This window comes from Aspergillus costaricaensis, assembly GCF_003184835.1.
Source record: "Aspergillus costaricaensis CBS 115574 unplaced genomic scaffold BO79scaffold_9, whole genome shotgun sequence".
Taxonomy (NCBI): Eukaryota; Fungi; Ascomycota; class Eurotiomycetes; order Eurotiales; family Aspergillaceae; genus Aspergillus; species Aspergillus costaricensis.
This window is the reverse complement of record NW_020291809.1, coordinates 189,187-211,074: the sequence shown is the minus strand read 5'-3', so window position 1 is coordinate 211,074 and position 21,888 is coordinate 189,187. Positions and strand designations below refer to the sequence as shown.

Below are 21,888 nucleotides of genomic sequence, written 5' to 3'. Positions count from 1 at the left end.
AGAACACAATCGAAGCAATTATGTTAATAAATGAACTGCTCGGCTCTACTAGATCTTTTCATTCTTCCTTCGTTCTCAATCGCGTCTCTCTCCTGCTCGGTCACTCGTCGACACTTACTTGAACCTACCTTTTCTTGTCATTTTTATTTGCCAAAACCATTTGTTGTGGAAAATGCAACCAGAACTCAATTGGTCATCTACCTGGCCCTCGAAACTGTGAAAATATGCTAGGAAATGATTCCATTGCCGCTGCTTTGGGTTTTCTTTTCCAAATCACATTGCATATCACCTTCTTTTGGCTTTTATCAACTGGACTACAATAACGTGCCATAAGTATTCCTTGATTGGTGAGGTGTAAAAACAAAAACATAAAACACATATTCTGCCAAGCGCGGAGGACAAGCCCAAACAAACTTTGAAATTGATATAAACACACCATCATTCGTGCCCGGAATTCATTTTAATACCTTACCTCTAGTACATTTGCCACCGGCAAGATTAGTAAATCGAAGTATATAGTAGCAACTCAACTCTTTTAAAACCCATCGCGTTGTAGGCGAATTGACAGCTATAAAAAGTAATCTGGCGTCCTTCTATGCACTGTAGGTTCCCCAGTCCGTGGCGAAGGATCAAACTGTATACTGGTTTCCAAAGTTAGCAAACGTACAGGGCTCACATCGCATGCATCAGTCTTACAATTGGTAGTTGAGTTGCTCATCTACCTCCAGTATAGCTGCTTGATTGCCACAACGGTAGCAGTAGTTCGGAGCTAGAATCTACCCATTAGCACGTTCCCAGCCATTTTCAACAATGAAGTAGATTATACCAGAGAAAACCGTAACCACGTTTTTATCATGTGCCCAAAGATACCCATCCATTACCATCTGATGTGCTCGCGCGATAAGACTGAGACCGTTATTGTGATTGAACGCGTCAGATATATCCTGTCCGAACGTATACCCGGCGCCACGAGGCGAAATGCCCCAACCGTATCTGTCATCAGGATCGCTCCAGAGGAGATCACACATCGGGCCTTCATGAGGAGGTTCATGTACTCTGTCTAGCTTTCGAACATTATCCAGAGTATCAATAGAGGGACTTAGCCCTCCGTGGAGACAGAAGATGCAATTGTCGATAAGAGCGGTAAGAGGGAGGTAGTCGAATAGGTCTGTAAATAATGTCCATACCCTGGCGTTGCCGTACTTCCGCAGACATTCGTCGTAGAAGCCATATACTTGAGTGATTTGTCGGGATTCGTGGTTGCCCCGGAGGATCGTTATGCGTTTGGGGTAGCGGACTTTGAGGGCGACGAGGAGGGATACTGATTCGACGGAATGGTAGCCGCGGTCGACGTAGTCACCTAGCAAGGTGTGATGATATTAGAGACATGATACTCGGACTGCAGCTTTAGGATTGGTATCCCACCCATGAAGAGGTAATTGGTGTCTGGACATGGTCCACTTATTCGGAAAAGCTCGATCAGGTCATGATACTGGCCATGAATGTCGCCACAGACTGTAACGGGGCTGGACTAAAATGATCATTAGGGCTGTTATATTGTGTACTGGAACTGGTAGCTAGTCAGGTGACTCACGACTGGCTGTACATTTGATTCATCTTGCAACAACTCCCTTGCCTAGAGAGAATGTCAACAATGGCCTGGTCATAAAGGCTATTGACACTGTACCTGATCGCATAATCCCTCTATATTATCCTCTGACAAGGTTATACAATTCATTAATTGCTCGATCAATGCGTCCAAGTTTCGGGTATGCTGATAGTCCAATCCCTTTGGCTTCGACTGCTTATCTGGCCTACTCGTAATGTCAACTATCATTGTTCGCTGCGAAGAAGACTATGTGTAAGTAGAATTGGTAAACGCAGGATGATATCGAGAGTTTATAAAAACAGATATTCATAAAAACAGATACTTGAATGTAGTGCATGAACAACGAAACTGTTCCGGAATACTTTGAATAGGCAGAAATTATTTATGGTAGAACCCTGTCCGTGGGATAACTAAGGGTGGCGGCATTAGTAACCTCCTGTGAGGATTTGCCAATCATGATTGGCTAGGCTCAACTCCGACATTCTAGTCGGAGTTCACCTTGAAGCCAAGATAAATCTTAATTTGTTGCTATTTTCTTTCGGTACCAATGTGAGCGTGTTTACAGAAGGCCTTGGGATTCTCCGAGCAGCAATTCACGTGACTGGCCCATATCGTCGACGATCCATCGCGATTGTCAAATACCTCCCCAGGAACATTATCACAAGCGGATCAACCCGGTGGTATGGATATCATCTTGGCTTGAAACACTGAAAAGTTTCTCTGAGATTCTATTCCCAGATTGTATTTATACCTGCTGTTCCGGGCCAGAGCCTCCATCTTCCCCAGACTTCCCCGCCAATGATTGCTGTCGATAGATGGAGTCCCTTGGTACCAGAGCTGCTTATAGATCACTAGTCAACACCATGGCAGAGGGGGACAACGTGAACTTGGATGCTCTTATTGAGAGGTTAGTAGCAGTAAGAGGGTCACGACCAGGCAAACCTGTTGAAATAAGCGAGGCCGAAATCGAATATCTCTGCCGCATGGCGCGGGAGATCTTCCTCACCCAACCGATACTACTAGAACTTGAGGCACCTATCAAGGTAAGACCTTTGGCATCACATATATACTGTAACTTGCTAGAAGATAACTGATAAGCACCAGGTCTGCGGCGACATCCACGGACAATACTACGACCTATTACGCCTATTCGAATATGGTGGCTTTCCACCAGAATCCAACTTCTTGTTTCTCGGTGACTACGTGGATCGCGGCAAACAGTCCATAGAATGTATCTGTCTCCTGCTAGCCTACAAGATCAAGTATCCGGAGAACTTTTTCATTTTGCGAGGGAATCATGAATGCGCATCCATCAATCGCATCTACGGATTCTACGATGAATGTAAACGAAGGTATAATGTCAGGCTTTGGAAGACATTCATCGATTGTTTCAACTGTCTCCCTCTGGTCGCTATTATAGAAGACAAGATATTTTGTATGCATGGAGGGCTTAGCCCGGACTTGACTTCTATGGACCAAATCCGGCGCATTATGCGACCTACGGATGTGAGTCATATCATATGCTCCTGGTCCCGTTTTCTGTTCAGGATGAGTACTGATCGTCAATAAGATCCCCGATGAGGGTTTACTATGCGACCTCCTCTGGGCCGACCCGGGCAAGCATATTCTGGGCTGGGGCCCAAATGACCGTGGTGTATCGTTTACTTTCGGTCCTGATGTGGTTCATCGGTTTATCCAGAAGCATGATCTCGACCTTATATGCCGCGCTCATGAGTGTGTTCAGGATGGATATGAGTTCTTCGCTAAGCGGCAGCTCATAACTCTTTTCAGTGCGCCAAATTATTGTGGCGAGTTTGATAATTCGGGGGCTATGCTGGATATTGACGAGGATCTTATGTGCTCGTTTAAGGTGAGTCGTATATGTGTCTTTATTATTATTGAGGTTCAGTAGAACGAATGCTTATCGGTGAATTGTTGTCTGTTAGATTCTAAAGCCGGCCGAGAAACGGAAACAGCTTTTTGGAAAGCGATCGGGCAAAGAAAAGGCGCGTTAGGCCTTATACTTCTATGGAATTTTGTATTTTATTCGCCTGTAATTATAGCTTGGTTGATTTGAAGTCGCTTGATAGAGAGCTGATTCTCCAGGCTTGTTTACATGTTGATTATATCATATCTAAGCTTATTCAACGCCTGGGGGCATGGAATCTTCGCTGGGATATTTGTTCCGATGGATGTTCTGAACAAGCCCAGTCCGAGAGTTCTGACTTTGCATTTCCAAACTCGCATCGTAATGAACCGATGTAAACTGTCTGTAAGGGTGGTGTTCAGCAGTAGAAGGAGAAGAAGCAGTAGTATTCTGTCTCGATCGCTTCAACGGCCACCGACCGCCGCTGGCGTGACTGCTGCAACTGAGGCCTTGCTCCTGCTCTGCGAACCGTCTTCTGCGGCTAGGACAAATGACCGGGCCAAAGGTGGGTGCACATGCCACCATGATCCCAACTGCCATTTCCGCCACAGTTAGAATGGCACTATCAGCCGTGCAGTATGTAAGGTCTTGATCCAAGGTGCAGTCTAAGACCTTGATGAGACGGATGAGGTTTATAACAGAAATACTATTGGTTGGATTTCGGTCAGCAACGTCCCCAGCAGGGTGAGGTATGTGAGCTGACTCACACTAGTCCCAGGCCAAAGGTGGCGATAACGGCGACCTTTTTCTCGGTGGCCATTTGTAACTTCCAAATAACTGGTACTGGCAGTATTACGGCGATGATATCAAGGATCATGTTAATGACGGCCGCCGCGAGTTCCGCAGTCACTGCATTGCCACACGAGCCCTCGAGGCTTGGATTCCAGTAGTATGCTAATGGGCGACAGAGACGTAGTGTGGTGGCAATGCTACCAATGAGATACAGCATGATAATTCCTTCTAGTACATATGCCGCGATACAAAACGTTTGGACTGGGAAGGTGTAAATGTAGAGGTCAAGGATTGCAAGACGGAAGCAGGCTATTCCAATTGCCCAGAATAGCTGGGAGGCAAAGAAAGTCTACATGCGGTGTATTCGTCAGCCACATAGCTCTGGTGGTCTTGGATAAAAGCATATTCACCTTCAACACGCTCATGATGCTAAGCCCAGATGCTATAGCTTGAGTGAGAGGTATACCGACGCCTCCTTTGACTGTAGCAACTAGAAGACAGGTTGTGTAACCTATGAGCATAACCAACGAGACAATGGTAAGGATATCATGAGCTTGGCTTTCTCTCCGTATGAAGGCCCGAGCGTAGAACCTCAAACCCACGGCTATCAGAGCCAATGCATTCAGTATTGCGAAGCTGACAATGACAGCTACTTGTCTCGATTCGAGGGAGGGCATGGTGGAGCAGTGAGTACTCAAGGCAGACAAATGATTTAACTTTACCTCCCACGCAGGCTAAACATAAAGAGTGATAGGGTTATAAAGGATGGAAGCAAGGTATTGGACGAAACCATCTCTTTGGATGGTTTTGGATACTTCGTACAAATAACAGATCTGGAGTAGATAACCACTATAATAACTGTACCTTCACCACTCCTGATGGGCTAACACAGAGCCACCGCCAGCTTGCTTGTCGCCATGGTCTGGCGCTCTTTATCAGCGATTCCCGAGGCAGAATCATCGGCCACTGTGAGGGTACTGTGGTGGGGGCCAGAGTCAGTGGGGGCCAGGAAGCGAAGGGCCGCAGCCGGCACGCACGACTTCATGGCACTCTGATTGTACAATGACGACATGCTGATTGGTTGGGTTACTGCAAACCAAGAACACCGGTTGCATAGCTAATGCGCTGACCAAAGCCAGAATCCTGCTTTGTGCTGCGCCGCAAATTCCAGTGATACTTGTTCAGGTAAGGAACTGCACCCTACGGCTTAGAAAAGGTCTACGAGCTTCCCTATAGGGAAAGACCCACAACAAGTGTTTCTGACAGGAGTTGCTTATGAAACTCCATCTTACGATCTTATCAAGACCTGGGATTGAAAGGCTGGATGTTAAGTCAACTTGCCCTGTGTGAAATGCCACGTGAGGCTTTCTAAATAAATCCAAGTACGTACCGTGAAGATCACGATGGTGAATCTTTTTGAATAGGGCACTAACAACTCTGTGTATCTCGAATACGAACAGCATCCATCAGTCGCCGTGAGTACATCTCATAATGGCGAAAAGCATTGTTCCATATTCATCAAGGTTCTGCAGCCACTGATCCACCCTTGCACGCCTCCTTGCAACCCCAACCTCCCCTAAATCATCAGGCGTGGGCCATAACTCGTCAATGGTTAGACATCCTTCCATCCAGTCCGCCATATGTACGTTATATTCCCTCTCCCACTCATACCGCGTTCCTGCCTGCCACAGTAGCTTATTGGCCGGAGCAGGCAGACCTCGTAGCTCAGTGCCAAGGAATGTAGGAAGACCCTCCTGGCTAGAGAGGATACTATCGAACAAATACATAACGTAAAGTGTCCGACGCTTGGCCTCCGTTATAATCCATTCTTCCCACTTCGGTCGCGCTCGTCGTTGATCAGCCGCACATATCAACCCTTGCCGAGATGAAGCGCAGGCTAGCTCTTGGAGGCTCGTCATTATAGCGCGAAAGTCATCATCGCATGATTGTCCGAGTATGAAGAACAGAACCATGGAGTATATCAGGTAAGACTGAAACGCGGCAAACAGACCATCACTGGTGTATTTCGCCCGATCTTGATCCAGAGTTTGTATTTCTCGACGTAGAACACCAACTGCCGCCTGACGGCTTCCAGGAAGCTGGTTCGAGCATATTCGTACTAAGCTCAGGCAGGTAGTGAGAGGTGAACCGGCTGGCTGCGCGATCATCTGCTTGGGATGAATGAAGGGCAGGGTCCCCCGGCCACTGACAGCCATCGCAGAGTATGACCTGAGAGTCAAGTAAATATATGATCTAACACCATCAGGGTAGTTCTTGACTGCTTGTCCAGGCATCGGAATATATGCCTGGATCCAACGATTCTGAATATCATCGGCATTGATAGGGCACACCAGGTCAAGAGATGAGAAGTCTAAGACATCTTCCAACGCAGATAACTCGTTCTGAGTGTTAGCAAGCACTTCGGTGCCCATAGATGATGGTAGTGTTGAAGTTGGCAAGTTACTCATGGCCAGAACGCCACCTCCCAAACCTCTAAGTGAGGAATCCGACACCGAGAATGGACTGGGTGGTGCTACCGGGCTTGTTGGATTCCGCTCAGAAGCATCATCTTGAACATATGAGCATGGGATGCCACGATGCATGCATCTCGAGCATGGCTCCCTGCCTCCAGATCTGCGGTCACAACGAGCTTTCGCACTAGCACACTGCTGACAGGCCTTTTGCCTAGAGGTGGAGTATCTAGAAGGTTTCATCTTCTGTATCAATACTTCATCGTTATTGAAACTAGTACTTGTGGTGGAGTCGCTGATCGCGCTCCTTCTTATTCTTTGGCCGTTATCTCTGGTGTTTGTAATGGAGAAGTTGGATTGATCTCCTTCTGATCGGAAGTGACGGAGGTGTCGGAGCTGAGAAGTGGGTCCGGGCTCGGACTCTAATTTGGCTTCCGGATACAGACTCCTCGTCACATGATCTCATTTGAGCTCTGAAGCCATGACATTTTATTTTCCTTCCTATTTTGCGTAGTTTGGTGCTTACCTGAGTTTTAGTTCATTATCACAGTTATACATACATGTCTCGATTTATAAAATGGTTTGAAATTGCCAAATGAATTACGAGCAGGGCATAAGCTCTGGAGAAATACAACCCAACATAGAGAATTAGCATATCCTCACATTAAGATCGGCTCAAAGCATTAATTCCCTCATCCACCGAGATGACTTTAATGCCCATCTTTGGCAGCAACATATTGAGCATAACATTCGCGAATGCCGAATGCTGCTCAACAGGTAACTCCAAAACATTTTCCCTGATAACATAGACATTGTAGTCCAAGTCAAAAAGCCGATAGATCGTAGCCATCACCACGCCAGAAAGAGTCAATCCTGACTATTCACCTAGTCAGCACATCCTCACGTTTTTAGAATACGTGTTACATACAATGATAACCGTCTTGACACCATGTGCCTGCAAGATCTGCTCCAATACACTTCCTGTCGTTGCGGACCACCTAGTCTTTGGGAGAACGATGTCTTGACTGTCCACGCTGAATGCCTTGTAAATTTGGGTTTCAGGTGAACCGTGTCTGAACTCTCCGAAGGGGGCAATGAGGTTGGCAAAAGGAGTACCGGATTGGACTTCTGGCTGGCCAGGATAGAAAGAGAGTGTAGAGAAAACGGTTAGAGGACGAGACGCTCTCGCATGAACGGCATCGTTCCATTTGGCCAAGTTTTCGATCAAGGCTTGACCTTCAGGGGTGTCTTTGACGGCGTCGATAAGCACCGTGATCCAGTCTAGGTTTAGAACGGCATAGTTTTTGCCAAAGTTGATTGAACCGGTGGCAGTGCTATCCATGTTGGTCTGATATTTGAAGTGACAGTGAGCATGGATGCATCGGTATTGATTCAGATTGCTAGATTGCGCTATATATAGGATGCATTTGAATAAAGAGAGCGGAGATGCACTTTTTGGATGGAACGGACCTGAGAATCGGAAGTCCGGGGCTCAGGTCCGAACTCCGCAAAAATACTGCGGGATGATCACGGGATTGCCACGGTGACGTTGTTTATAGGGAGGGCTGCTTTCTATAGCAGTCGCGTTACATCCCAGTCCATTGCCAATTGATAATTTCTCAGAGACACATATTATATACAATATGCCTTCAGATGACAATGCGGCACTGGTTCAATCGGACAATTCGACTGGAATTGCGACTCCCGAACCACCCTACAGTATCTTCGATAAGCGTCAGAAGTGGCTGATCATCATTATCGTATCAACTGCAGCAACATGTACGTTATACCAAGTCCATATCTCTTCGTACCCTACTAACGTCTTAATAGTCTCCGGTTTTGCATCCAACATTTATTTCCCAGCAATACCGACAATTGCAAATGACCTCAATGTCTCCACCGAACTTCTCAACCTGACTGTTACCTCCTATCTGATCTTCCAGGGTCTAGCACCCAGCCTCTGGGGCCCAATTTCTGATGTAAAAGGCCGCCGGACAGCATACATGTGCACATTTATTGTCTTTCTAGGCGCCTGTATTGGACTTGCAGAGACGAAGAACTACGCGACACTTATTGTTCTCCGATGTCTTCAAAGTACTGGAAGCGCTAGCACGATTGCAATTGGATCTGGCGTTATCAGCGACATCACCACTCGGGCCGAACGAGGTGGCTACATGGGAATCTTCCAAGCTGGTCTGCTCGTCCCTGTTGCCGTCGGTCCCGTAATCGGAGGTGCAATTGCTGGGTCCCTTGGATGGAAGGCGATTTTCTGGTTCTTGACCATTTACAGCGGTGCTTTCCTCTGCTTTCTCATCGTGTTTCTTCCAGAGACTCTTCGATCGATCGTTGGTAATGGAAGTTTGAAGTCTCCCAACCCACTGGTGAACTTTCCGCTGGACATATATCAGAAAACGACCAAGGTCGATTGGGAGCAGATTCCGGACGGCCAAGCGCAGCGCGCCGCAAAGAAAAAGATTGATGTTTTGGGCCCGCTTCGTATACTCATGAGCAACCACGCGGCACCTATTATCATTTTTCTCGCAATATATTACGCCGTATGGCAGATGAGCATCACAGCGATGTCCTCCCTTTTCGAAAGCCGCTATGGTTTGTCAGAGATGCAGATCGGTTTGACGTTCATCGCGAACGGTGTCGGATCCATGATCGGAACACTCGTTACTGGTAAAATTCTCGATGCCGACTATCGTCGTGTGAAGACCAGGTATGAGGCTTCGCTTGATGCAGAGCAAGGAGAGGATACCACTGCGGCTACACGCGAAGAGAACTTTCCCCTCGAAAAGGCCCGCCTTCGACTTGTGCCAATCTTCTCCATCCTCCAGTGCCTTTCTATCATCTTGTTTGGTTGGACGATTAATTTTTCACGCAAGGTACATATCGCTGTGCCTATCGTCTCGACCTTCATCACGGGCTGGACTGCTGTCTCCACACAGTCCCTCATCATGACTTATCTTGTTGATGTTTTCCCCGATAGAAGCGCTGCGGCTAGTGCCAGTTTGAACCTTGCACGATGCCTCTTTGCTGCGGGGGGTACAAGCTTCATCATGCCTCTTATCAATAGTGTTGGGGTTGGGGTGGCGTTTACCATTTGCATCGCGGTCCAGCTGCTCGCATTGGTCGGACCTTTGATTCAGTGGAGGTTTGCCGCTGGGTGGAGAAGAATGGAGAGGGAGCGGGATGCCCAAAGAGTGGACGTGAAGAACTAAAAGTCGTTGTTTTCTTAATGGGTATCAATATATTTCCTGCTGTACTCGGTATCACCCCATTTGGTGGGTTCTGACTTTGCTTTCTTTTCTCAAGCTTCATGGTCGGCATTGTGCCACTGTCGAGGGTTACAAATAGTTAGGTTCAGTGATATTTATTTAATAGTGATATTATATAGATTGAACGCTAAAATGGTCCTTTGAACTTTCAATCAGACAAGATAATGATACGGTGAGCCATATCGGTCACTCTGTTACTATTTGGGTAAACTGCGGCAATTGGTAGTCCTTGCTCTTGCTTTTCAGTAAGGAAGGTCATGCGTCAAACCCTATTGCTTAGCCTTGGCACTAATCATGTGAACCGGATAAGGACCGTAACACGTGATTGGGAATGACTACAGCATCTGACCGATCCTTGGTACATATTGTGGGCCCAGATCGTCGAAGTTTGACTGGGTATAGATATGGGAGCTCGTACCTTAGGATTTGGAGTTTGAGAACCAGGTCGACGTATAACGGTGTGGTGCCACCAAAATCTCGCGAACACCAGGATCGGGCAACGCAACTCACCTAACTCTGTCTAGACAGTAGCAATTACATCGCACCACGTTGCGATGCACGGTCCGTATCGTCTATCGTCAGCAAATGGTATATGTAATGACGCCAGGGAGATAGTGACTAGGTATCGAGTCCATACAGATCTCATCAGTCGCATAGGGCTGTCCAGCGGTTCCATAGCTGGGGCTTTCGGGAAGGAAGGCAGAATGCAGGGAGACAGTGATAAAGAGCATTTCCAGATCTAGGCCGACTAGACGACGAGATAGGAACAGGAATGATGAAAGTGTTAACTCATCCAATACAGGCAATGGCTTGGCAGGGAGTCCGTTGTGTTGACCAAGGATGAGTTGTCAGGAACCGTGCTGTGTGACTGGTGCGGGAAATCTCGGGATATGGAAAGAAAAACGTGAAACCGAACCATCGCCGAGATTCCGAGAATCACCCGCGCCGAGAGAAAACCGACAAGGCTTACGCTATCCTTGAGGGAATAAAAAAAAGAAAACAATAAAAAATTTTCTTTTCTCCCGGTGTGACAAACATATAAGAATAGGCCAGCCTGGTCATTTCAGGTCGTAGAATCAGAACATCTTCCTCTCCCAATATTCCCATACTTCCTCGTGGTTCATCACACAGCCGCTCAACATGGACTCTCCATCATCATTAAGTCTCAACATTCAGGACGGCGTACACCGCCCATCCTCCCCAAACAATCTCAAATCGCGCTTTCGCAAACATCTGGACCTTTGGAAAGCTGGCCTAGCTGCGAAGGAGCACTGGGACGATGAATACAACTTCCAACCTGGCCGTTATGCTGGACAGGGACGCTAGATGTAGGTGTGGACTTACCCGCAGCTCATCGCATCGGCCGCTAACGTATTCTCTAATTACAGCCTTGTGGGTTCTGACCTCATCGACGCTACCGTATGCTAAGCATATGGATGCACAACGAGCACCACTTTGACCACATACCATCCCTCGAGAAGCCACGAAAAGCCCCACAACCACACCGAGGGACGTTCACGATACCACACGAGTTTCTTTCCATGTTGCAAGCGCATTCTCTCATACCCATCGAATCTCCTTTATAGACTATACTATACCACATCCATGCTCTAATACGCTTATCTACTTGTGAAATTATCTCGGAACAGATCTACTTTATCTTACTAATTACATTCAAACATTATGATACACACAAAATAGTCACTACTAGTATAGATATGACTCACGTCTGGTGCCAAGAATGCTGAACCCGAACAAATCCCGGTAGACTGATACCTTCCAAGGCCTGGACTTGTAGTAAAAACAAGCCCTAACCACAAACAACTATTAATAATTTTTCACCGTTGGGTGCCCAATCGGCCCACTTTCACGGGCGCTCCCCTGAAACTGAAAGTAGTATTGATCCATGGTTCACAAAGTATGGGTCGAGACGGGAACCGTTAACTGTCTGCGATGGGTTCGAATTCTTCGGCACGGGCCATATCGGGACCACTCGGGAGGGTCTTATAGTTTAGTTAGGCCTTGGACCCGGTTATTCCCGTGCGGTGGAACAAGATCTGCGACCCATTTATTCCTTATTTTGATTTCACTTTTTATTTGGCTATGTTATCGTTATTAGTATTATTATTATTATTATTATTATACCCCTTGATTTTCATCTTCGTTACCGTCTCGTTTCAGAATCATTAAAAAGAAAAAACGAAAAGCTTAAAGCTGTACAACACCTCCCCTATCTCATACCAGGTTGCTCCCTATTAGATACGCCGTCCCGAAACCCCGACAGCTGAGTTTGGCGCCAAAGGCGAACCCGGACAAAAGTTCTGCAGCACGTCAGCAGTCAAGCACCATCCCAGTGACCGGCTGTTGTCCAGACTCCTTTCCCCTGCGGCAGCACATTAAAGCTGTGCTGGAGTATGCCGTTGCTCTCCGGAAATGACACGTTATATGTCAACCAAATGAAGCTACTGTTCACCAGTTTGGTGCGTTTTGCGAGGCCACGTTGGAGGTTGTTTTGTCCCGCGAGGGGGTGAATTTCCCAGCCAACAGGACCAGGTTAAGTGTGTAGCTAGTTGCACGCTAGCGTCGTTTTCCGTATAGCCACAAACGCTTGATTTCGTAAGTCACGTGAACCGAGCGCTCTGGATCTGAGTGGCTATTTTTTGTACATGATCATGAGGATTAATATGATGATACTAATCTCTGGGATAGTAGTAATGACGCTTGAATACGATGGAAGCTTCCAATTGAATTGTGGTGCTGTTACTACATGCACAAAGGTCGGTCTACCTAAGCTTCCAGTACGAGAGGGGATAATTGTTGCCAATAAGCCCGCAATATACGCTCGTAAGTTAGGACCCTATATATAGTTTGGAAAAAGTTTTAGATACAAAGTTTAGTTCCAGCAACAACAGCCTTACCATATATCCGAACAGTCTTATATGGCCTTCCATGTAAACAACAGACTAGATAATTGAAGCCCCTCCACCCATGGTAAGCACATTTCATCTTAGACCATGTATCCGGAAACATCGCCAAACGCTCTTGCTGGGGTCTCCAACGCGGCCTGTTCAGCAAGGCGAGCCGCCTCGGTATTCCATTCTTTCGGGATCTGCCAGAATTGGATGTCCATACCATGATCATACCACCGCTCCAACTCACCCAGCAGACACTCCCACAGGTCCCGATTACTAACAGGATTCCCTGTTCTTGTCTTCCAGCCCCTCTGGATCCATCCCTGGACCCAACATGTTGCTCCCTCCACCACGTACTCGGAATCAGTCGCGATCACCAGTTTGTTGAACCCTTCTCCGGTCCAGCAGCGGAATCGGAGGGCTGCAATTACGGCCCGCAATTCAGCTCGCTCACTTGTGTGAGGATGTCTTCGGCCGCTGGGTCCTTTGATTTCGAGAGGGATCTTGAAGTGATTGAGTTTGCCTTCCGGAAGGTCCACGGGAGACCGGTAGACAACACCACAACCACCTCTGGGCTCGCCACAGCCCCCTCTGGGGACGGCTCCGCCGTTCTCCACACAGGTGCCATTGGTGTAGATGAGAAGCTCGCGGGGGTTGTTTCGTCCAATGAAGCGATGGACCTGCGGCACACAGTCGACTTTGATGCCAGGTGGGAAAAGGGATTGTGGTGTATCGTCAGGATAGGGAGGATTGAACTTGGTAGGAAGGACACGTCCTGTACCGACTCTGCGATCATTGTCGTAGCCGCCAGCGGCCATGATTGGATTAATGACCACCATGAGGGTACCCATTTTCGACAGAAATCTGTCACGGGAGGTGCCTTTGATATGGGGGTCGATTTTGTTGGGGAAAGAGAGGGACCTGGGGGCGGGTGAATGGAAACTAGATGCTGTGATAAGATGTGAAGACTGATCAACTGCTGTCGAACCGAAAGACGTCAGGCAGGTGATGAAAAGGTTATATAAACTCTGGACGAGAGCAAAAGCAATGTGCCAGGAGTATACGAGGGGTTGGGGAGGTAGAGTTGGTCTAGATGAGCATGCTGACAAGCTGGTAATCACCTGACCTGTCACAGCAAACGAGTGAGTGAAACCTTCCGAATGCCGTGCTGCAGATGTCCCGGGAACATGGATTTACTGCTTCCCATGCAGGGTCGTAATGTATTAATGGGCTACTCTTCTACTATTGCCATCATGACCATCATCATTATCATCCCAATTGTCATTAGAGTCATCCGGGAAATCGTCTAAACCCGTCTGTATCTCCCAATTTTCATCAAGATTTTTACATTTGTTCGCGGCTCTCGTGATGTTCGCCACATCATTCTTTGCCATATATGCGAGCCGATTCTTTCTTGTCGCTTAGCCCGATGATCAGTCAAGTTGATGACCCAATATTGCATCCGCTACGATATACTCCAACTGGAGTAAGCCAGATATTATGTTCCATGTCTTCAGTGACCATACAGTCGTGTCTTTGCGGCGTTTATGGGCTATTCATAAAGTAAGATACGTGGCCATCATTGGAAAGTCATTTAGTTCTTTCCTGCAGATTACCAATTCTCCCAAAAGCAACCCGTGCAAGGTTTGCACTATTGGACGCCAATGGCTCGTATTTGAAGCAATGAGGTCTTGAGTCACCTATACGTCTTGGCTATATCCCACGGGCTGAATTTTACCTACTGTTATATACAGTTTATTTTACTAGCTTTAGCCACATTTATTACTAGCCAAGAGCTGCAATAAGACGGAAATTATGTAATCTGCAGGGATAAGAATTTATGTGTACTGTATAATCGTGCATCAGTCCCAACTTCCCTGGGTTGATCATGAGCTCCACATACTATCTATTCTATAGCCTGATTGGATATTCCAATGTGTCCCACAGGCTTAGAGCCATCAACCTGCAAGACTGTGCATTAGCGCCATTGTGCTGGCCTGTGCAGAGAGTGGGTACATAAACCCCTGATAGCTAACAGTTTCATTGGTTGCTCGGGCAAGGCCCACATATTTAGAGCGACCCATTCAGGCCGTGCATGAAGAATGACTCTAAAAGGTACACTAAGGCAGCTCCGTGCAGATGGCAGCTGTCAAATGTAGGCCCATGCATATGAATGGCTCTAAGATATAGCACTAATGCACGGCCCCAAGATGACTCTAAAAGTGAAGCTAATGCAGTGCCGTGCATATGGCAGCTCAAGATTGTATTACTAAACAAGGTCACTGGTTAATGGTTGTATTCATGCAGTTCGTAGAGAAAATGTGAAGTAGAAAATTATCTAGAAGACTATGAATATTTCGGTTCTGGGTGGACGTGAATAGTATAGCTTCAGGTGAAGACACTGAAAGTGAACCCCATCAATTCATCATATTGGATCAGCAGAAAGGTATATATTCTCCGTGTTCGAAGGCTTGTTTCCTTTCCGATTTCGAACAACTATCTACTATATATGTATATTCATGCTAATCTAGGGAGCTGTATCACAAGTGATATGATCATATAATTATTCCCATATATACAAAACTATCGCTCGCTATTCTGATAAGTTGCCTAACAACCTTAAGGTCTATAATGTATATATCAAGCATATTGATACTAGCTAAGATCGGCACTATCTCCTAATATTTTCGGAGGGCCGTCGCTAACAGCTCTGGTCCCGTCTTCCAATATTGATTACTGAACCAGGATTCATGACTCTAAAGTTGGGAACTCTAAGTTCACACCGAGCCCCACTCAGGCTTGCAAATGGCCAGACTTCGCCAAGGAGATATAGACCCTCATAGAACCTTACTGTGATAGATATGAGGCATTCATACCTATCATATCTCGAGAGGCAATTGGCGTGGCGAATGAGTTCGGGGTGCACGGTCGCTTCGTAAATGATGTGCTGCAATTTGTTGGGGAAATAAGGAGCTGATGAAAATTGGAGTCCGTTTCGGAGACGCGCAATATGGTGTGTATAGACGCCAAGACCCTGTAAAGAAAGGGCAGAAGCGAAAGCGCGGCTTGCAGAAGATCACGAAGGCAAAGTCGAAACTCATACCCGATATAGTAATGGTGGATCGAAAGACGCATACTATCAGAGTAGTGGGCGAGGTTAAGACATTCTGGACATTCGCACCGAAGAAAAGCCAAACGCGGCACAATTTCTTGTCCAATAAGCTAGGCAAGTGGTCATATGTCTATCTCAAACGGGATTTCGGAAGCTGACTGTACTACTAATAATATAGGTCAACTCGCACGATACATGGATGACCACTACTGTCGCTGTGGCTTTCTCACGATCTAAGAATATACATGGTTCGTCAAGCATCAAGATGATACCCACTTCTTCCTGTCTCAACCTATAAGCGCAACGGCGCAATCGTCTGCGCACAGCATTTCTCTTCGCGAATGTCTCTTCACCACGGCGATTATCACATGATTGTTCCTTCCTATTTTGTATGGTGAGACCATCTAGTGTAGCTTCGAGAATCCCTCATCCTCCGCGACCATAACAATCAATATAATCATCATCCATTGAGCTCTACGTAGCTGCTACAGCAATCAGAGCTGCGGATGACAGAGAAATCGACTACGGTGTCCGATATGGACTGAAGTTGGTAGGCCATGGCTCTCTAAAGATCTATAGCGTTTGCTAATGTAACTAATAAGACATTTCGTCGATACACACCTTCTTTGATCGGACGGTACTCGCGCAGGGTAAGAAAGAGGCGACAGTAAACCGCGTTGCTAGGGTAGCTTGGTAATGCAGCATGAATTGATTCGAAGATGTCTATTACTCAATACCTAGAATAGCGCTACCATCTAGGTTTTTGCAGCGTGGCATACATGAGAGTTCAGGTCTACGTTAGTTATTGTTTATCTCACTATGCAGGTCCATGCATACAGAATCGCTCTAAAGCATAGCACTAATGCACGGCCTCAGGATGGCTCTAAAAATGACACTAATGCACTATCTCGCATATGGAATGGCTCTAAAATATGCCACTAATGCATCTGTCTCCAAAGGGCTCAAGCACGTGATGCAGGTCAGGTTGGAAGATCGAAGAACAATAGTGTCTACTATTAGCATTATTCCTCTGGGTCTTTCACCGAACTAGCCCGGCTAGCTCAATCGGTAGAGCGTGAGACTCTTAATCTCAAGGCTGCGGGTTCGAGCCCCGCGTTGGGCTTTCTTTTTTGTTTTTTTCAAACTCAGGTTGAGTGTTTCTATATGTATCCTCTACTCCTCCATTTTTTCCCTCTTTTTTTCTTCTTCTTTGTTTTGTCTTGTCTGGTTCTGCATTCATTTGCCTTTGGGAGTTCTCTATTTGATGGTCGGGCGGTGTAGTGCTAGACGATAATGTCTATTCTCAGCAGATGATGAGCCGCTTCCGTGATCTACGAAAAAATATATATTGGAATCCTACAATTACAACCATAGGCTCAATGGTAGTAGAGGCATGTAAAACATAAATTTCGATCATTATCAAAGGGTAGAGATATTTTCTTATAGTATAGACTAATCAAACATTCTTTGTAGCATTTTTGTGTCTACCTCAAGTACTAGTAGATGAAAGGTTCTTGCAGGGTTTAAAAGTTCTTCTGCCGGATTCAAAGGGAACTTGATGCTATCTTGCTTCATATTCCAATGTAATTTATGGGAAAGTTAAAACGCCAGAAACCTTTCACATCTCTTTGCCATTATTCTCAATACCTAGCGTTCTTTACAAATCCTTTTCAAGATCAGGTAAAATCATCGGTCGCCCCCTCCGCCGAGATTCATCGCTGCACTCACACACGCCAGGTGGCTAAACGCCTGCGGCATGTTGCCGATCTGCTCTCCGGACGTCGCAACCTCCTCGGAGAACATACCCAGATGATTTGCAAAGGATAGAATGCTATCAAACTGGGATGTGGCTGTCTTGCGCAGTTGTTGGAAGAACGGGTCGTGGGGAAGATATGCTTTGGACTTGGCGGCCTGATGATAATTGTTAGGTGACGAGATGGAACAACTAGGAGGCGAGTTCGGTACTTACACGCATCATGGCTTCGACGAGCCAGAATGTAACCATTAGGAAAGCGCCTTCGTTGCCTCCAACACCTGGGATGATTGTTAGATGTTTGTCGTAGTTAAAGAAGATGGGGACAGCTTACCATCATCGACCTTCCCAGTATCATAGCGTGATACCATATTAGCCACACTCAAGCCACCTTTTGCGGGAACATCCGTGATCTTCTGTATGGTGCTCAGCAACCGAGGATCATTCGGCGCTACGAAGAACACCAAGGGCGCAATAAGCACAGCAGCGTCCATAGCATCTTGGTTCTCATAGCTCATGCAGAAAAACCCCTTCTCAGTGTTATACCCCTTGGTCATGATCTCATCGTATAGTGCATCACGTTCGTGCATCCATCGTGCCCGGTCCGGACATGGTAGATTGGATCTCTTCTCTGCCAGTCGCACACCACGATCCAAAGCCACCCAAAGCATGATTTTTGAGTAGACAAAATTCTGCGGTGGTCCGCGCACTTCCCAGATAGACTGGTCAGGCTGATGGCGGATCTGGATGACAAAATCGATCATGCGACGGATAGCTCGCCACTGGTCGTATGAGATGTCGGCTGCGTGTTTGTTGTAGAGGTAAATACTGTCCATAAGTTCTCCGTAAATGTCTAGCTGGACATGAGTCGCTGCACCGTTGCCGATACGCACCGGTCGGCTCCCCCGGTACCCCTCCAGATGGTCGAGTTCCATCTCGGGGATCTCACGCTCACCATGAATAGTGATCATGATAGGCAGAAAGGGCTCCCCTGGTTTTGGATTCTTATCCATGGGTGGGAAGATGCGCTCGAAAATGAAGTTGATGTATGATTCGGCTTCTTCGGGATAGCCGTTCTTCAAGAATACATAGACCGTGAAGGCTGCATCACGCACCCAGGAGTACCGATAGTCCCAATTACGACTCCCGCCTATATGCTCGGGTAGTGAGAAGGTGGGAGCTGCCACGATTGCTCCGGTTGGCTTGTAGGTCAGAAGCTTCAAAACGAGTAGACTGCGTTCCACTTGCTCACGGTAGTGACCTCGAAAGGTGCACTTGCTGGTCCAGTCTGACCAGAAATCGCCTGTTGTTCGCTCAATTTGCTGTAAATATGGGGCTAGATCCTGAGCATTGCACGTTATGGATTCCTGATCATGAAGAAGCATAGTGACGGACTGTCCCTCTTTTAAGGTAACCTTCCCGATCAGACCGGGGCCCAGGTGGCCGGGTCGATCAGACAGTTCAAATTCAATGTTAAGATCGGAGTTATCCTCGGAGATATCACCCTTGTCTCCCAAAACGCTGACAACCAGATTTTGGCTCTCTGACTGGAAGTGGTAAACTTGGATACCGTCGTCGGAAGCCGAAGACTGTTGGGCTATATGTGAATCGCGTGCGTAATTAAACGCCGGGAAAAGCTCGATTTCTATCTCCATTTCACCACGCACGCACTCTGCTTTCCGCACCATCCCTGAACGACATGCCTCCTGTTGTGCAGACCCTTTGTTCTGGTAGCATCGACACCACTGGGGAAGCCCTTTCTCGACCACATGCGGCTTGGGTTTTGCGATCGGAAAATAATCCAAGATATTCACCACACCCTCCTCATGAATCCAACGGGTCTCCAGCATGTTGGTGTACGGGCGATAGCGCTGCTTACTCAAAGGATTCTTCAATCTGCGATCCGGCGTAATCGAAAAATGACCTCCCTTTTCCTTGTCTAGAATGCGGCAGAAGATGGAAGGGGAATCGAACACGGGCCAGCACATGGAGTCGACGCTGCCATTCTTGCTGACCAGTGCACAAGTGTGCATGTCCCCCACCAGGCCATAGTCTTCAAGCCCACAGTATCCGTTTGCTGGATCCATGGTGCAATGGGTGATGTGAGTTGGAGGAACAGAGTTGGTCTGTCAGACGTGCTGAGCTCTTTATATTCACATGACGTCACAGCTGAATATCCGGTGACACCCGGCGTATTTGACCAATTGCATCTGCATTCACCATTGTATTACTGTCATTGTTTAATCGCAGTTTCAGGATAATACTTGGGGTACGGTAATGTTGTGAAGTTTTCTGACAATATTATTTGTGGTTAGTAGTGTACAATCTTTACATAAACAGTGAATACATAGTGGGTTAGTATGAGTCTTCGTCTATCACGCCTTTTCTCTCTCTTCTCCTCATATCTCCCACTTTGACACTTTTGCTGTACGGAACCTTTTCTTTTCTTTTTCGTTATTCTTGCTCTGTTCTTCGTGTGTCCCTCTCTTAAGTTCCAACTACATAGTGTGTTCATGGTTGGCGTTATTGATGCGAGCGCCGGCGTAGAGCCCACTGAACAACAGACAAGGTACGTATAAAAGGCGGTCTCTCTGTACACCCCTACCAAGACATATCTTTGTGCATGAACGCCCAGGCAGTAGCAGACTTCATGGACAATACACTAATCAATACTATAAGTAATGTCAAGCCGTAGCCAGGCCAATGCGAGACTGATCATCAGACTGTACAAATAGTTATATTCGAGAGCTTAGTAATTCTACTAGAAGTTTGAAATTAGTAGTTATTGTATACACATCAGGGGCACTAAATGCAGTGAACTATACCGTCATGTTCATAAGCAGGGTACCAACCCGCGCCTTACCAGAAAAGGAGATTTTCTCAGTCTTGCTAAGTATACTACAATGCTGCCTACGCAGCAGGAAAACTGAAACGCGCCTTGCGCCACCAAAAAACCAACGTCCATTTAAGAAACATAGTTGGCTAACAACCTGCAACCATCACTACCTGCTCCATTACTACTGTTCACCGCCCTAAGCGAGGTGATCTCTACCCCTCTTCCAGAAGAGGAAGGTAAGCTCAGTCTCGCCAAGAAATACGGCCAACTTGCCAAGAATTCCCTCTTTGAGATTCTGCTGCCCGCTACCGCCCGCCATTACCGTCTCGTTACCCGAGACCCTCCACAATCTGTGCTACTTTGGCTTGGTCACGAGGATCAAGTCTGTATTGTAAGCAAAAAGTGCGGGATTTATTATGGCGACTAAGAAAACTGCCTAATTGGGCCACTCCTGCAATGCCAGGGCTTTCCAAGGAGCATAAATAGTCGAGGGCAGCCCCGGACACTATTATCCTTTGGACGGATAGTCCAACACAAACAACTTGCTCATTCAGACAAATCTTTCGTACAGACGAGAAATGGTTTTCGGTCGCTACCGCCTGGAACCAACCCCTAAACTGTCCCAACCGCCCACTGTTGTGCCGGTCGGGTCCTCTTCTCATCCATCAGGGTCTTCGGACAAAAAGAAGCATTCCCAGAAGATACACTGTCGATGGATTTTTCTTACCTACTTCAGATCTTCGTTGGAGCAGGAGGATGATTTTGTGAATGGGTTTCGAGCGATGTTGGAGCGAAGATCCCTTGCTTCTTCTACGTTTTATGGATGTCGTGAGGAGCATGCGGAGAGCGGCGTTCTCTATCATGTCCTTCTACACCTTGAGAAGCAAGTTAATTGGAAAGTCAGCAGTGCTCACAGTTACCTCCTGGTTTCAGATAACCCACATGAGTCTATTAACATAGTCACTCGTCACCCTAGAGTAATATACCAAGACTTCATCTACAGCCATGTTGAATACTGCGAGCAGATCGCACTCGATGATTGTTTTGGCATACGTCCAAGTATTTCTGCAGCACAGGATGCCAGGTACAAGCGGAAGTGGGTGGAAGTCGACCAGCAGCCGACAAAAACTGCCAAGCGGGCTAAAATAATCGAACGTCTTCATAAATATGACAGGCATTTCGACAGGATAAATCCTGCTCTTGATCATGTTCATCCCGAGGAGGATTGAGTTGGGGGCACGTTCCCATTGCCGGG

At 46.9% G+C, this 21,888-nt stretch overlaps 10 protein-coding genes and 1 non-coding gene across 11 annotated transcripts; 5 read left to right on the top strand and 6 right to left on the bottom strand.

Moving 5' to 3' along the window:
* Positions 1-520: 520 nt before the first annotated feature.
* On the bottom strand, positions 521-1,941 carry BO79DRAFT_191553 (serine/threonine-protein phosphatase). Its single transcript, XM_025680835.1, has 6 exons — positions 1,688-1,941; positions 1,595-1,636; positions 1,426-1,531; positions 827-1,360; positions 697-769; positions 521-641 (listed from the first exon to the last, which is right to left on the bottom strand). The coding sequence occupies exons 1-6, from the start codon at positions 1,835-1,837 to the stop codon at positions 569-571; spliced, it is 978 nt and encodes a 325-aa protein (XP_025541603.1). The 5' UTR covers positions 1,838-1,941; the 3' UTR covers positions 521-568.
* Positions 1,942-2,472: 531 nt separating this feature from the next.
* Positions 2,473-3,624, top strand: BO79DRAFT_252952 (serine/threonine-protein phosphatase; the record flags this gene model as incomplete). Its single annotated transcript, XM_025685959.1, has 4 exons — positions 2,473-2,652; positions 2,714-3,115; positions 3,180-3,479; positions 3,556-3,624. The coding sequence occupies 4 exons, from the start codon at positions 2,473-2,475 to the stop codon at positions 3,622-3,624; spliced, it is 951 nt and encodes a 316-aa protein (XP_025541602.1).
* Positions 3,625-3,749: 125 nt separating this feature from the next.
* BO79DRAFT_143115 (uncharacterized protein) lies at positions 3,750-4,945 on the bottom strand (the record flags this gene model as incomplete). The annotated part of the gene is made up of 3 exons (XM_025678302.1): positions 3,750-4,182; positions 4,244-4,617; positions 4,679-4,945. 3 exons carry the CDS (start codon positions 4,943-4,945, stop codon positions 3,750-3,752), a joined length of 1,074 nt encoding a protein of 357 aa, XP_025541601.1.
* A 789-nt stretch (positions 4,946-5,734) lies between these two features.
* BO79DRAFT_280869 (Zn(II)2Cys6 transcription factor domain-containing protein) lies at positions 5,735-6,982 on the bottom strand (the record flags this gene model as incomplete). Its single annotated transcript, XM_025688097.1, has 2 exons — positions 5,735-6,648; positions 6,748-6,982. The coding sequence occupies 2 exons, from the start codon at positions 6,980-6,982 to the stop codon at positions 5,735-5,737; spliced, it is 1,149 nt and encodes a 382-aa protein (XP_025541600.1).
* Positions 6,983-7,403: 421 nt separating this feature from the next.
* On the bottom strand, positions 7,404-8,136 carry BO79DRAFT_280865 (cysteine hydrolase; the record flags this gene model as incomplete). Its single annotated transcript, XM_025688096.1, has 2 exons — positions 7,668-8,136; positions 7,404-7,616 (listed from the first exon to the last, which is right to left on the bottom strand). Exons 1-2 carry the CDS (start codon positions 8,079-8,081, stop codon positions 7,404-7,406), a joined length of 627 nt encoding a protein of 208 aa, XP_025541599.1. The 5' UTR covers positions 8,082-8,136.
* A 415-nt stretch (positions 8,137-8,551) lies between these two features.
* Positions 8,552-10,062, top strand: BO79DRAFT_208178 (putative MFS multidrug transporter). Its single transcript, XM_025682335.1, has one exon. It carries the CDS (start codon positions 8,743-8,745, stop codon positions 9,961-9,963), a length of 1,221 nt encoding a protein of 406 aa, XP_025541598.1. The 5' UTR covers positions 8,552-8,742; the 3' UTR covers positions 9,964-10,062.
* A 1,061-nt stretch (positions 10,063-11,123) lies between these two features.
* On the top strand, positions 11,124-11,750 carry BO79DRAFT_208177 (uncharacterized protein). Its single transcript, XM_025682334.1, has 2 exons — positions 11,124-11,348; positions 11,409-11,750. The coding sequence occupies exon 1, from the start codon at positions 11,161-11,163 to the stop codon at positions 11,344-11,346; it is 186 nt and encodes a 61-aa protein (XP_025541597.1). The 5' UTR covers positions 11,124-11,160; the 3' UTR covers positions 11,347-11,348; positions 11,409-11,750.
* Positions 11,751-13,027: 1,277 nt separating this feature from the next.
* On the bottom strand, positions 13,028-13,771 carry BO79DRAFT_142867 (RNase H domain protein; the record flags this gene model as incomplete). Its single annotated transcript, XM_025678297.1, has 1 exon — positions 13,028-13,771. One exon carries the CDS (start codon positions 13,769-13,771, stop codon positions 13,028-13,030), a length of 744 nt encoding a protein of 247 aa, XP_025541596.1.
* A 3,323-nt stretch (positions 13,772-17,094) lies between these two features.
* Positions 17,095-17,167, top strand: BO79DRAFT_t81. The gene has a single exon. It is a non-coding gene; the product is annotated as a tRNA-Lys (tRNA).
* A 442-nt stretch (positions 17,168-17,609) lies between these two features.
* BO79DRAFT_286257 (glycoside hydrolase family 15 protein) lies at positions 17,610-19,895 on the bottom strand. The gene is made up of 3 exons (XM_025688446.1): positions 18,132-19,895; positions 18,014-18,078; positions 17,610-17,955 (listed from the first exon to the last, which is right to left on the bottom strand). The coding sequence occupies exons 1-3, from the start codon at positions 19,882-19,884 to the stop codon at positions 17,731-17,733; spliced, it is 2,043 nt and encodes a 680-aa protein (XP_025541595.1). The 5' UTR covers positions 19,885-19,895; the 3' UTR covers positions 17,610-17,730.
* A 731-nt stretch (positions 19,896-20,626) lies between these two features.
* Positions 20,627-21,862, top strand: BO79DRAFT_215762 (uncharacterized protein; the record flags this gene model as incomplete). The annotated part of the gene is made up of 3 exons (XM_025683281.1): positions 20,627-20,690; positions 20,861-21,024; positions 21,188-21,862. 3 exons carry the CDS (start codon positions 20,627-20,629, stop codon positions 21,860-21,862), a joined length of 903 nt encoding a protein of 300 aa, XP_025541594.1.
* Positions 21,863-21,888: the final 26 nt, after the last annotated feature.